The sequence below is a fragment of the Mastomys coucha genome, unplaced genomic scaffold (assembly GCF_008632895.1).
Source record: "Mastomys coucha isolate ucsf_1 unplaced genomic scaffold, UCSF_Mcou_1 pScaffold3, whole genome shotgun sequence".
In the NCBI taxonomy this organism is placed as follows: domain Eukaryota; kingdom Metazoa; phylum Chordata; class Mammalia; order Rodentia; family Muridae; genus Mastomys; species Mastomys coucha.
This window is the reverse complement of record NW_022196909.1, coordinates 50,705,235-50,717,162: the sequence shown is the minus strand read 5'-3', so window position 1 is coordinate 50,717,162 and position 11,928 is coordinate 50,705,235. Positions and strand designations below refer to the sequence as shown.

General features: G+C 49.6%; 2 protein-coding genes across 5 annotated transcripts in view; both read right to left on the bottom strand.

Annotated features, from left to right (window-relative positions):
* Window positions 1-499: 499 nt before the first annotated feature.
* Window positions 500-11,928, bottom strand: part of LOC116074627 (H-2 class I histocompatibility antigen, D-37 alpha chain-like) — a 714,163-nt gene continuing 702,734 nt past the window's right edge. The window contains exons 1-7 of one of the 4 annotated variants that reach the window (XM_031347349.1): window positions 3,363-3,476; window positions 2,890-3,159; window positions 2,370-2,645; window positions 1,596-1,871; window positions 1,352-1,468; window positions 987-1,024; window positions 500-835 (exon numbers count right to left, since the gene is read on the bottom strand). In XM_031347349.1, coding sequence (XP_031203209.1) covers window positions 815-835; window positions 987-1,024; window positions 1,352-1,468; window positions 1,596-1,871; window positions 2,370-2,645; window positions 2,890-3,159; window positions 3,363-3,423 — 1,059 coding nt within the window. In that variant the 5' untranslated portion in view covers window positions 3,424-3,476 and the 3' untranslated portion in view covers window positions 500-814. Of the gene's footprint in view, window positions 836-976; window positions 1,025-1,351; window positions 1,469-1,595; window positions 1,872-2,369; window positions 2,646-2,889; window positions 3,160-3,362; window positions 3,477-11,928 lie in introns of those variants that run through there. The other 3 variants (XM_031347350.1, XM_031347347.1, XM_031347348.1) reach the window with 3 other exon arrangements.
* On the bottom strand, window positions 6,442-11,435 carry LOC116075381 (H-2 class I histocompatibility antigen, alpha chain-like). The gene is made up of 8 exons (XM_031348508.1): window positions 11,345-11,435; window positions 10,256-10,363; window positions 9,789-10,064; window positions 9,351-9,602; window positions 8,328-8,612; window positions 8,044-8,209; window positions 6,974-7,016; window positions 6,442-6,537 (listed from the first exon to the last, which is right to left on the bottom strand). Exons 1-8 carry the CDS (start codon window positions 11,433-11,435, stop codon window positions 6,442-6,444), a joined length of 1,317 nt encoding a protein of 438 aa, XP_031204368.1.

Sequence of the window (11,928 nt, the reverse complement as noted above, 5' to 3'; positions counted from 1 at the left end):
ATTTATTTCTCCTTTTAGATTGATTTATTTGTTTTATTTAGCTACACCATGTCTTCAGACACATGAGAAAAGGGCATTGGTTCCCATTACAGATAGTTGTGAGATTCCATGTGGTTGCTGGGAATTGAACTCGGGGCCTCTGGAAAGACAGTGCTCTTAACTGTTGAGCCCTAGACTTGGTTTTTTTGAAACAGGGTTTCTCTGTGTAGCCTTGGCCATCTTGGAACTTGCCTTATAGACCAGGCTGGCCTTGAACTCAGAGATCCACCTGCCTCTGCCTCCTGAGTGCTAGGGTTAAAGGCGTGCACCACCACATCCATCACACAGCAAACACTCTTAATCACTGAGCTGTCTCTCCAGTCTCCATCCACCCCACTCCTTTTAATGACCTTGTGTGGTCTCTAAAGAAACTGGATATCTAGGGATAAACAGAGCAGAGTTGAACATGGTATGCCTTTTCCTTTTTACCTCTCCAGTCATTTTTGTTTTGTTTTAAAACGATGACCATAAGAGGAATGGTGGGCTCATAGCATGCTCTACCTACAATAACAAAAGCATACCACACACCCAGCTCACAGACATCTGTGCAATGTGGCTACCACTGCACAACAGCGTTGCGTTACCTTGCTTGGAATCACATTTCCATTCAGTGCAGATAAAAACAACAGGAAACACCCAGCCCAGAGTCAGATTATTATTTTCTATTATGAAGTCAGGTGTCCAGTTCGGCAAGGAAGGCCTGGGCTTGTCAGTTCTTCACATTGTCCTCACAGGAGAAAGCAACACCCTCAGACATTTAGTCAGAACTTATTACTCAGTCCGATGAGGCAGCTGTCTGAAGCAATAGAGCGAGAGTCATGAACAGCCAATATAAAAATGCCCCAGTCATTGAAACATCTAAATCTGAGAGGTCCTGGGACCTAGTGTTCTCCCCTTTGCCTCAGGTCCTATCCAAGGCCCCCAGGTCTTTCCATACCCTTTCATACCTTCTGAGGCCAGTCAGAGGTCTGGAAACTCTGGCTGCCTGCAGTAGAAGAGATAACAAGGCACACTGAGGAGGGGGAGAGGGTGTGTGGAGAGGGGGTTGATTATGGGCTGGCAGAATTCCCATGAGCTCTAGCTCCATCCCAAGGGCCTTAGGGAACCCCATGCCCCGTGCGCACTTACATAAAACATGAGCATAGCCTCCTTTTTCACCTGTGAGAAGACCCATGAGAGACCAGGGAAACACCAGCACTAAGAAGTTTCCAGAACTGACAGCAGACCCAGGTTAGAGATTAGGGAATGAGAGGTGTGGATGGGACTCACTTCAAAGAGGCTGAAAGAAAACACAGACCCTGCCCTTTCCTACCTGTGTTTCTCTTCCTCTTCACCACTGAAGCCACCACAGCTCCATTGATGACCACAGCTCCAAGGACAACCAGGACAGCAATGATCACCATGGTAGAGGTGGTGGATGGAGGAGACTCTGGGAAGGACAGGTACAGGAAATGAAGATGAAGGTCATGACCCCAGCTCTCAGCCCTGACCAGCTCAGGGTCTGCAGAAGGCTCCAGCTTTCCCTGACCCCAGCTCTGCACCCACACCCTCCTTACCCCATCTCAGGGTGAGAGGCTCAGACAGCCCCTTATGTTCCACATGGCATGTGTATTTCTGCTCCTTCCCAAGAGGCACCACCACAGATGCCCATTTCTGGAAGGTCCCATCTCTTGAAGGCCTGGTCTCCACAAGCTCCATGTCCTGGGTCAGTTCCTCCCCATCTAACTGCCAGGTCAGGGTGATGTCAGCAGGGTAGAAGCCCAGGGCCCAGCACCTCAGGGTGACATCACCTTCAGATCTGGGATGGTGGGTCACATGGGCCTTTGGGGGATCTAAGAGAGAGAGTTAAAAGGATGAGGCATCTTACTTTCTTCTGGAGACTCAGCAGTGTTCATGTGATCATCCTGGGATGCACAGGAGAAGTGGGGTGGGACTAGGGTGGCCATCATCTAGACCCCAGCTAGAGCACATGCACCTGGGAGCATCTGTTCTTTGGGGGCGCTTTAGGATGTGAGTGTCACAATATGGGGCAGGAGACTCCAGATCTCTGCAGACTCTGACCTATGTGAAGGCCAAGAGACTGAGAAAAACTGAAGTCTGACTCTAGATACTGAGTAGAGCATAGAGGGAGGCCTGAGCAAAAGCTCCCCCGTGGGTCCAGAGCCATTGTCAAGGCTGATCTGCTTAAGGATTCCTCTCCCCACAGGGAAAAGCAGCCTTGGGGGGTCTCTCTCCCTCCTCTTCAGCGCTGTGCCTGCTGGACAGCGTTCCCCCTGAGTTACACCCCAAGGCTTTCCCCCAAACCACAGAGGAAAATGTCTCCAGGGCACCTGAGCGCAGCAGAGTCTCCCTTCCCAACTGTAGATATTTCTGAAGCCACTCCACGCAAGGACCTTGCAGGTATGCCCTCTGGTGGTCGGCCTCATCAGCCTCCTCGGACTTGTGCTTAGAGATCTGTGAGGCCAAGTCAGTCGCGGTCCAAGAGCGCAGGTCCTCGTTCAGGGAGAGGTAATCGAGGCCATCATAGGCCTCCTGACAATACCCGCGGAGCAGGCGCCCATCAGGCCCTATGTCGCAGCCATACATCCACTGCAGCGTGTGAGATTCTGGAAGGGACACGCTGGTTAGCGCCGCCTGTGGTCATCCTGCCCACTGTCAGTGGATACCCCAGAACTTTCAGAAACAAAAGTGCAACCTAAACCTAAGCAGAACTCTGTGAGGGCTTTCTTTGTCCGAGGTTCTGGGCAGGCGTCTGGATGAAACTTTGACTCAGCGGATCAAAAAGACCCAAGCCAGTCTCAGGGGACATGGAGGGATCGCGTCTGTGACCTCCGACCCGGGGTCACTCACCGGCCTCGCTCTGGTTGTAGTAGCGGAGCAGGGTCCTCAGGTTGACTCGGAACCACTGCTCATTGTTCTTGGCTTTCCATGTCTCCCGCTCCCAATACTCTGGCCCCTCCTGCTCCATCCACGGCGCACGCGGTGCCGCTCTTGGATTCTCCACATCGCTGTCGAAGCGCACGAACTGCACGTCGTCCACGTAGCCGACAACTATGAACCGGGGCTCCCCGAGGCCGGGCCGGGACACAGCGGTGAAGAAATACCGCAGCGAGTGTGAGCCTGGGGGCGGCGCGCGGTGAGACCCCGACCTCTTCCAGGCTCAGGGTCCCAGGTGAAGGCAGAGGGACTGCGATAGGGCGATGGAACTTGGAGTCTTCCTCCTCCCCCTGCCACCACCCCAGACCTCCCCCTCTTCGCCCCAGGTCCACCCCTGCGCTTCTCCTAGCAGAGTCTTTTTCACTCCCGACCCTCCCATCACTTACTAGTCTGGGTCAGGACAATGGCGCTGGCCAACACCTGGAGCAAGAAGGCAGAAGGTAACATCCTCCCTTCCAGAGTCTGTGGGGAGCTTGAATGAGGACTGTATTCCTGTTAACTCTGTATTTTAGAACCTCTGCGTCGCTGATTGGCTTCTATACACACTAGGCGTCCAACAGGAATGAGAATTGACATTGCATCATTTGTGTCATTATGAAAGAGAAAGCAGTAGGAGCCATTTACATGGCCTACTGCTTTAACCCCAACTACCTTCTCTGGCACTTGTCTTCTTGGGCATTCTGTTTCTACAAGTCTTGTTGCAGAATCTGTGCAAGCTTCGGCTTAATTAATTAGTCAATTAATTAACTTTACGTCCTCATGTAACATTGCAGGTAACAATGTATTCTCAGAGCCAGCCATCCCAATGACTATGTGGAAACTTCTTTCCTGGCCTTTTTTTTTTTCAATAATGTCAAAGTAGGATATTTATTTCATAGAGAGCAAAACAGAGATGTGGTGTAGAGGTGTTGTAATAATGGGTCTTACAAACACATGCAAGAATCACAGCTTGTAAATAACTCAAGATGGGATCCTTAACTCAAAGAGTTAAGGCAGCAAAGGGATTTAGAAAGAATATTTGGGGGCTGGAGAGATGGCTCAGCAGTTAAGAGCACTGACTGCTCTTCCAGAGCTACAGTGTACACTAAATAAGTAAATCTTTTTTAAAACAATTAAAAATTTAAAAAAGACTAATTGTAAAACAATCCATTAATTTACCATGGAGCCTTGTTGTACAGACTTTTCCACTCAGGCATTAAGACATTAAGTCTTAACTATAATCCTGTCAAGAATTGATTTTTTTTTTAATATTTTTATTTATTATATGTAAGTATACACTGTTGCTGTCTTCAGACACACCAGAAGAGGGCGTCAGATCTCATTAGGGATGGTTGTGAGCCACCATGTGGTTGCTGGGATTTGAACTCAGGACCTTTGGAAGAGCAGTCAGTGCTCTTACTCAGTGCTCTTACTGGCTGAGCCATCTCACCAGACCAAAGACTTGACTTCTCTATTGCCTTAAAAGTTTAGAATTTTGAGCTGGAGAGGTGGCTCTGTGTTTAAGGGAGAGAGCACTAGCTGCTCTTGCAGAGGACCTGTGTTTGAATCCCACATGCAGACGGCAGCTCACACCTGTGGTCACTGATGAAGTAAATATTGAATGTTTGGTTTTGGAAAAAGAAAAGACACAGATCAATCAACAATATTTTAGATCTGGATTTATTGGATTTTTTTAAGTATGTTTACTTTTTTTTAAGGGGGGGATGAGGGGTTCGAGACAGGGTTTCTCTGTATAGCCCTGGCTATCCTGGAACTCATTCTGTAGAACAGGTTGGACTTGAACTCAGAAATCCACCTGTCTCTGCCTCCCAAATGCTGGGATTAAAGGCATGTGCCACCACTTCCCTGTGTATGTTTACTTCTTAATTAATTATATATATTTTGAGGCAGGTACTTTGTGTAGCCCTGGCAATCCTGGAACTCACTCTGTAGACCAGGCTAGCCTCAAACTTAGAGATCCACCTGCCTCTGCCATCCAAGTGCTGCGAATAAAGGTGTGCACCAGCAGCAGCCATTTTTTCTTAGCATTTATCTTTCTCTTTTCTTGGCACCTCTCTTAATCCTCCTGCTGAAAGTCTACATTAAAATGCTTTTATTTGTTCTTTTTCATAGCCCCTCCCAGATGGTTGGCTGTGTCAACATGAAGCTGACTGTCTCCTTCCCGGCCACTGGCTGCCAGCAGCAGGAGGATGAATGCAAGCTTTGTACCATCCAGGAGAAGCGAATGGGCACAGAAGTGGTCGCTGATCTTCTGGGTGAAGGGTCGAAGGGATACATGGTCTGAACCAGCGGTAGGAACCACCAGTGGTGGGAACAGCAGACAAGGGTTCCCTTGGAAGGTCCTTGCAAGGTGCCTGGACCCACAGCAAAGTGCTCCTGCTGGTGTGACCAAGGGAAGCTGGGGAGAGGCAGCCCTGGCCTGTCCACAGATGCATTCTGGATGCCAGTCTGAGTCCTCAACTTGGTTCTCATGAGCAAAGAAGGAAACCAGATTCCTGACCTGGCAGATACTACTGTGCCTCAGCGGTTGGGGCCCAAAAGAACAGCAGAATCTGAAAGCTTTCCAGCCTTTCTAAAGAGGCTGATGGTGACGTTGTCAGAAAGAAAGCAAAGAAGATGAGAAGCCTAGGACCAAGCCCCCAAGACCTGGCATCTCCTTACTCCACCTGTCCTGCAACAAAACACCAATGTGTTGCTCTGCAGAGACGACGTGCTGTGGAGACCGGGGAGAGGCTGCAGAGCTAAGTGTTGGGCCAAGAGGATGAAGGAAGCCACAGGACAAATGCCAGGGACAGACTGGCAGGGGACACAGGCTGCTTCTGCTTCCAAGTCAAAGTCCAGGAAAAATGAGTCACCCCCCCCCAAAAAAAGAGCCTACTTTCAAAACAAACACTTTTGGGGGTCAGCCAGATGGCTCAGTAAAAGCACTTGCATCCAAGTCAGCTGACATGAGTTCAATCCCCGGAACCCACCTGGTGGAAGAAGAGAAGGGACTCCAGCAAGTTGTCCTCTGTCTCCCACACACGCGCTATAGCTCTCACATGTACATACCCCATAAATAAATAGACTTAAGACGCCTTAAAATTTAAAAAATAGACTTTTTTTTATTATTAAACCCCATCTCTACTAGTCCACAGTTCTTTTCTGTATCAAAGCCATTGATCCCAATTTGACCTGATTGAATGTCCCTGATGCATTGGGGGCAGTACCCAGCATGCTGTGGGTGAGAGGAGGGAGCTTTGGCTCCCTGGGCCCCTTGACACTGACAAAATGCCTGACTAGAAGCCAAGTAGGGAAGAGACAGGTGGTCAGATCTTCAAGACAGAAAGGTAGGACCTGTTTCTGTCCAGGGCGGCAAGAACTGGCCTGCTCGGGACCTGGTCATAAAGCAGGGGAAGGGGGACTCTAACATTCTGCTGGTTTTCTCTTGAGATTCCAGTCAATCAGTGGGGCCACCTGTATTCCTTATTGGCTAAACCTGTCTAGAAACACCTTCACAGCCACGCAAGGGGGCATCTCCCAGGTGATTCTAAATCCAGTCAAGGTGGCAATGAAGATTCCCTAATAGGATACAAAAGCAAAGATTCCATTCCTCAGTCACTGTTGCAGGCAATCCCACAGGGGTGGTAGGCGAGGGTGCATAGCCTCCTGTGTTCTCTTGAGCGTGTTCCTGAGTGAGGAGACTAAGTGAAACTAAGTGAATACTGAATGAGCCACGGGGAGACAATGCTGACAGTCGGGGCAGGGTAGGGAGGACAGGCCCATACCTCTTTTAGAGTGACACCAATCCCAAAGTTACAAAGGAGGGGCTGAGATGAGTCCTAGAGTCCTCAGTCTTCCAAAAGAAAGTCTCCATCTCCTACAAGAGTGAGAGCAGATTCAAGGCAGGTACTCTGATCAGCGATGTTCCAAATAGCTCACTCCTCACTCAAGAGTGTCCAAATCCAAAGACCCTCTACCTCCCCATCACGAGTCCTCTTGCCACCCCTTGTTTTACCTCATCATCCTCAACAATCTTGCCAGTATCTTGGGGACTATATCTGCATAGGAAAAACCAAAACAGAATCCAGTCAGACTTCAGGAGATTGGAAGCTAAGGGAGGAACTACGGTGGGCTCCCATGGGCTCTAGGAGTCTCAGAGATCACCCCTCACCATACTCACCTGCTTCCTGGGTGTCACCTTTCTCTCACACCCAAGGAAAGAAAACTGTGTATGGGTGGCATGGGAGCAGGAAGTCATGAGGGCCCAGACCAGTGGTTCTGAACCTTCCTACTGCTGCGCCCTTTAATACAGTATCCTTGTACTATGGTGACCCCCAACAAAAACAATATTTTCTTGCTACTTCATATCTGTGATCTTGCTACTGTTACAAATTGTAATGTAGATATCTCAGATGTAAGATGTCAGAGGACAACCACCAAAGGAATGTTGACCCACAGTTTGAGAACCACTGGTCTAGCAAAACCCCTTAGACTTGGGCCCAAGGGAAATTTCTTTTCTTTTCTTTTTCTTTTTTTAAATCTTTATTTATTTTTATTTATATGAATACACTGTAACTGTCTTCAGACACTCCAGAAGAGAGCATCAGATTCCATTACAGATGGCTGTGAGCCACCATGTGGTTGCTGGGAATTGAACTCAGGACCTCTGGAAGAACAGTCAGTGCTCTTAACTGCTGGGCCATCTCTCCAGCCCCCAAGGGAAATTTCTAGAACTGAGGTGATGTAGTACCTCCTTGGAGGTTTGTCCTCAGTGACACCTTTGCCTGTGACAGTTGGGCATGAGTTCTCAGGCTCTAGAGTTGTCTCCAAGAAGAAACTGTCATCCTTTCAGTCCCCTTCACATAAGATTAAACAAAAAGACTCCAGGCTAAGAGGACGCAAGGCTGTGGATGGTACATCCCATTACCTAAGCAGGGTATGCCTCTACCTAAGGCTTCAAACCTTCAGCAGGACAAGAAAACCCAGAACACATTTCTGCCCTACCTGCATTCTTTTTCATGTAGTAGTGTGCTATGTAAGCCACGAAGGGACAAATGACAACCAGGACAACAATCCAAACGGTACGGTTCTTGTAACATGCAGGCTCTGAGAAAACTCAGACCCTGCCCTTTCCTACCTGTGTTTCTCCTCATCTTCATCATCACACAAAACACCACAACTCCAATGAAGGCCACAACTCCAAGGGAACCACAGTGACCAACTTGGTTAGGGATGGTGAATGGAGGAGGCTCTGGGAAGGACAGGTACAGGAAATGAAGGTGAGGGTCATGACCCCAGCTCTCAGCCCTGACCAGATCAGGGTCTGCAGAAGGCTCCAGCTTTCCCTGACCTCAGCTCTGCACCCATACCCTCCTTATCCCATCTCAGGGTGAGGGGCTTAGGCAGTCCCTCATGTTCCACATGGCATGTGTATTTCTGCTCCTCTCCAGAAGGCACCACCACAGCTGCCCACTTCTGGAAGGTTCCATCCCCTGAAGGCCTGGTCTCCACAAACTCCATTTCTTGGATCAGCTCCTCCCCATTCAACTGCCAGGTCAGGGTGATGTCAGCAGGGTAGAAGCCCAGGGCCCAGCACCTCAGGGTGACATCACCTTCAGATCTCGGGTGACGGGCCACATGGGCCTTTGGGGGTTCTGAGGGAGAGAGTTGAAAGGATGAGGCACCTTACTTTCTTCTGGAGACACAGCAGTGTTCATGTGACCATCTTGCAGTGGACAGAAGAAGTGGGGTGGGACTAGGGTGGCCATCATCTAGACCCCAGCTAGAGCACATGCACCTGGGAGCATCTGTTCTTTGGGGGTGCTTTAGGATGTGAGTGTGACAATATGGGGCAGGACGCTCCAGGTCTCTACAGACTCATGGGAAGGGCTTCTGGTCCAGAGCTGGGTGAAAGGCAGGAGACTCAGAAAGCAGGAGTCAGAATCCAGAGACACTGAAGTCTGGGGCACAGAAGGAGGTCTGAGCAGAAGCTCCCTATGGGTCCAGGGCCATTGCTCAAGTCAAGAAATTGTTGATCAGTTACTAAAAGATTGGTCCCTTGTTGGAGAAAATAAATTTCTTGTTAGTAAGAGAAGGACTGTCTTCTAAGGGAGTCATTGTTTTGTCACAGATCTGGAACACAAGGGGCCCCTGGACTTGGGGGAGGGCCAAAGAGTGAGTTAAGACATTCTCATTGACCTGTCTCCCTCTCCTCCTTTGCAAATGCTAAGGATCTAAACCAGAACTTGAGCTTGCTCCAAGTGAGCTCAACTTGAGCTTGCTCCAACCTGTGAGCTATACTCCAAGTCCTCTCTTTCCACCCAGCACCCAGCTCTCCAAACTCCCAGCAAGCAGCCTTAAGTAAGCAGACATGGTTTATCCCCCCTAGGCACCTGAATGCAGCATCCTCTCCTTCCTTTTTTCCAGGTATTTCTGCAGCAGCTCAGAGCTGTCATCCTTCAGGTAGGCTTCTAACTTGCACTGAAACATCTGAGCTACAGTGCTGCTCCCGGCTGTCAGGGAACTCAGGTCTTGGTTCATGGTGCGGAGATCCATGCCATCAAAAACGATCTGGTCATACCAGCGAAGAAGGCGCCCATCTGGCTCCACATCGCAGCCCCGCAGGCACTGCAGTGTGTGAGAGTCTAGGGAGGACATAGATGGCTGTCAGTCTTGTCGGGAACTGCAGCACCACTAGAACACAGACCAAGTCCATGCTATTCCTGCAGGCTCTTCTTTTTTTGAGGAATCTGGCAGGTGTTGGTTGAAACTCCTGTCCAGTGAATGTGGACAACCCTGGTACAACCTTGGGATGGGTCGGGGTCACTCACCGTCCATGCTCTCATTGTAAAGACGAACCAGGGTGATCAGGTTCCTTTCAGACAGCCGTGCTTGAGTCCAGACTATGTGAATCTCCCAGAACTCCAGCCCCTCCTGCTCCAGCGCGCGGAGATCCACGGAGATCCACGGGATCCACGGAATCCCCGGGTAGTGGGTGTCCAATCGCAGGAACTCTGTATCATCCACCTTACCGACGACTATGATCCGGGACTCCGGGAGGCCGGGCCACGACATGACAGTGGTGCAATACCACAGGGAGTGGGAACCTAGGGGCAGCGCATGGTGAGACCCCGACCCCCTCCTGTAACCCGGTAATCCCAGGAGGGTGTGCTGGGCAGGCAGGGGAACAGTGCACTGGGGCTCTGGGACAGATGGTGAAGTGGGCGGGAGGATCTTGCTGGGTAGTGTTATCCCTAGTCTTCCCAGCAGAGATCTTTCCCTCCCAGGTCTCACTCACTCAAAGAGGTCCGAGTCCAGGACAAGTGGGCGTCCACCTGTAGGAGAAGGGCGCAGACCACAGCGGCCTTGAGGACCCAAGGCGTATGTCTGGCCTGATCTTGGACAACTTTATAAACCAGAACGGCAGTGATTGTATTATCTCAAAACCCAACTTCAAAATGCAATCGCGAGTGGAAAACACCCAAATTCATCATCTATTTTTTTGTTGGAAATTCTTCCAACAAAAAAGCGACAGAAGCGGCCACCGGGTCTGACAATTCCCTGGCCTACATCTGGAACTCTCATGCTCTGGGCCCTCCTTGGAAGAAAGGGCATTCCTTTCTCCACTTCCTTTCTAGGACCCTGAAAACTTCATCTTAGCCCAGCGATTGGCTTCTTGTTGTCGTTATTAGCCAATCAAATAATTGGGGGAAATTACCTTACAGAGAGCAACAACTAGTGCCAAGTCTTCAATATCTAGGCAGAAAAACTCAAGAGAAGGTAGGGATTCGAAAGTGATACTGAGCCAGAGAGGGAGTCTCCCAGTTGCTCCTTTCTCCCTGAGATCCTGAGAGCCATTACCTGGGAGGGACTGCACAGACTCCCCAAGTCTCCAGAAAGAGCTGAAAGAACTGTTCCTTTTATTCTGTGTTCTAGAGACCTATTGAGAGGCTGTCTGTGGAGTGCAGGGAGACTGCAGACTGATCTCAGGCCCTCTCATGGGACACAGGACTCTTCCAGAAGGAAACACCCAGGGCCTATGTTGACAACAGCCAGCTGGTTTGGGAATTCACTGGAGACATAGGTGAGATCCTTTCTCCCATCTGTCTGTCTGTCTGTCTGCCTATCTATCTATCTATCTATCTATCTATCTATCTTTCTATCTATCTGTCTCCCTGTCTGTTCCAGTACTTTTTTTTTTCAGACTAGTCTTGCCTCAAACTCAGAGGTCCATCTGCTTCTGCCCCCTGAGTGCTGGCATTAAAGGCATGCACTGTAAGGATCAGTGAGAAGTATTTTCTCAGTGAACATGCCAAGTTGACCATCTAGCACTATGGAGTTTCCCACAAGGCTTCCCCATCTCTAAATCAGAGTTCTCAAAGCTTACAGGGAACCTGTGGCAGGATTCCATTTCTCAGTTCTGGGGCGAGGTCCCCTGTTCTTGCTGGAACAGAGCAGGACTGTTGGTAACTATCCATGGACCAGGTACTCTGGGTGCTTTGGGTGGCTTTATGAAGGCCAGTGAAGGAAATCTCCTGTGGAGAGTCATCACACTGTGGGTATGGGCACAGAAGGACTTAGTCCCTTTAATAGTTGCCCTGATTAGGACAGTCCCTCAGGATAAAGTCAGCTGATGTGGAGCCCTAATGACCTTTGCAGAGTCCCTTCACTGAACTTAGCATTTGATGAACTGACCATGTGAAGGTGAATAGCCAGGCTGTTCACTGGGGAGGGCTGGGGAGAAAGAGGCCAGCACAGCCTCATTCTTCTTTGTGTTGGAAGAACATGGGTCATTAAAGTCTAATTGAGCTAGATTGAGGGTGGTAGTGAATGAAAATGGTACAGCCAATTCTAGGTATGGTGGAGGTAAATGAAGAGCCCAGACTGAACAAAGCTAGCAGAATAGACCTGGCCATGAGAGGGAGTTGGAGAAAGGCAATGGAGGTGGAGAGAGAGAGAGAGAGAGAGAGA

Excerpts from the sequence above, each read along its gene's own strand:
- LOC116075381 (XM_031348508.1), bottom strand. The coding sequence starts at position 11,435 with ATGGATAGTTACCAACAGTCCTGCTCTGTTCCAGCAAGAACAGGGGAC. Across the intron at positions 9,603-9,788 it reads TTACAATGAGAGCATGGACG|ACTCTCACACACTGCAGTGC; the intron begins GTGAGTGACCCC and ends TGTCCTCCCTAG. Across the intron at positions 8,613-9,350 it reads GGAGAGGATGCTGCATTCAG|AACCCCCAAAGGCCCATGTG; the intron begins GTGCCTAGGGGG and ends TCTCTCCCTCAG.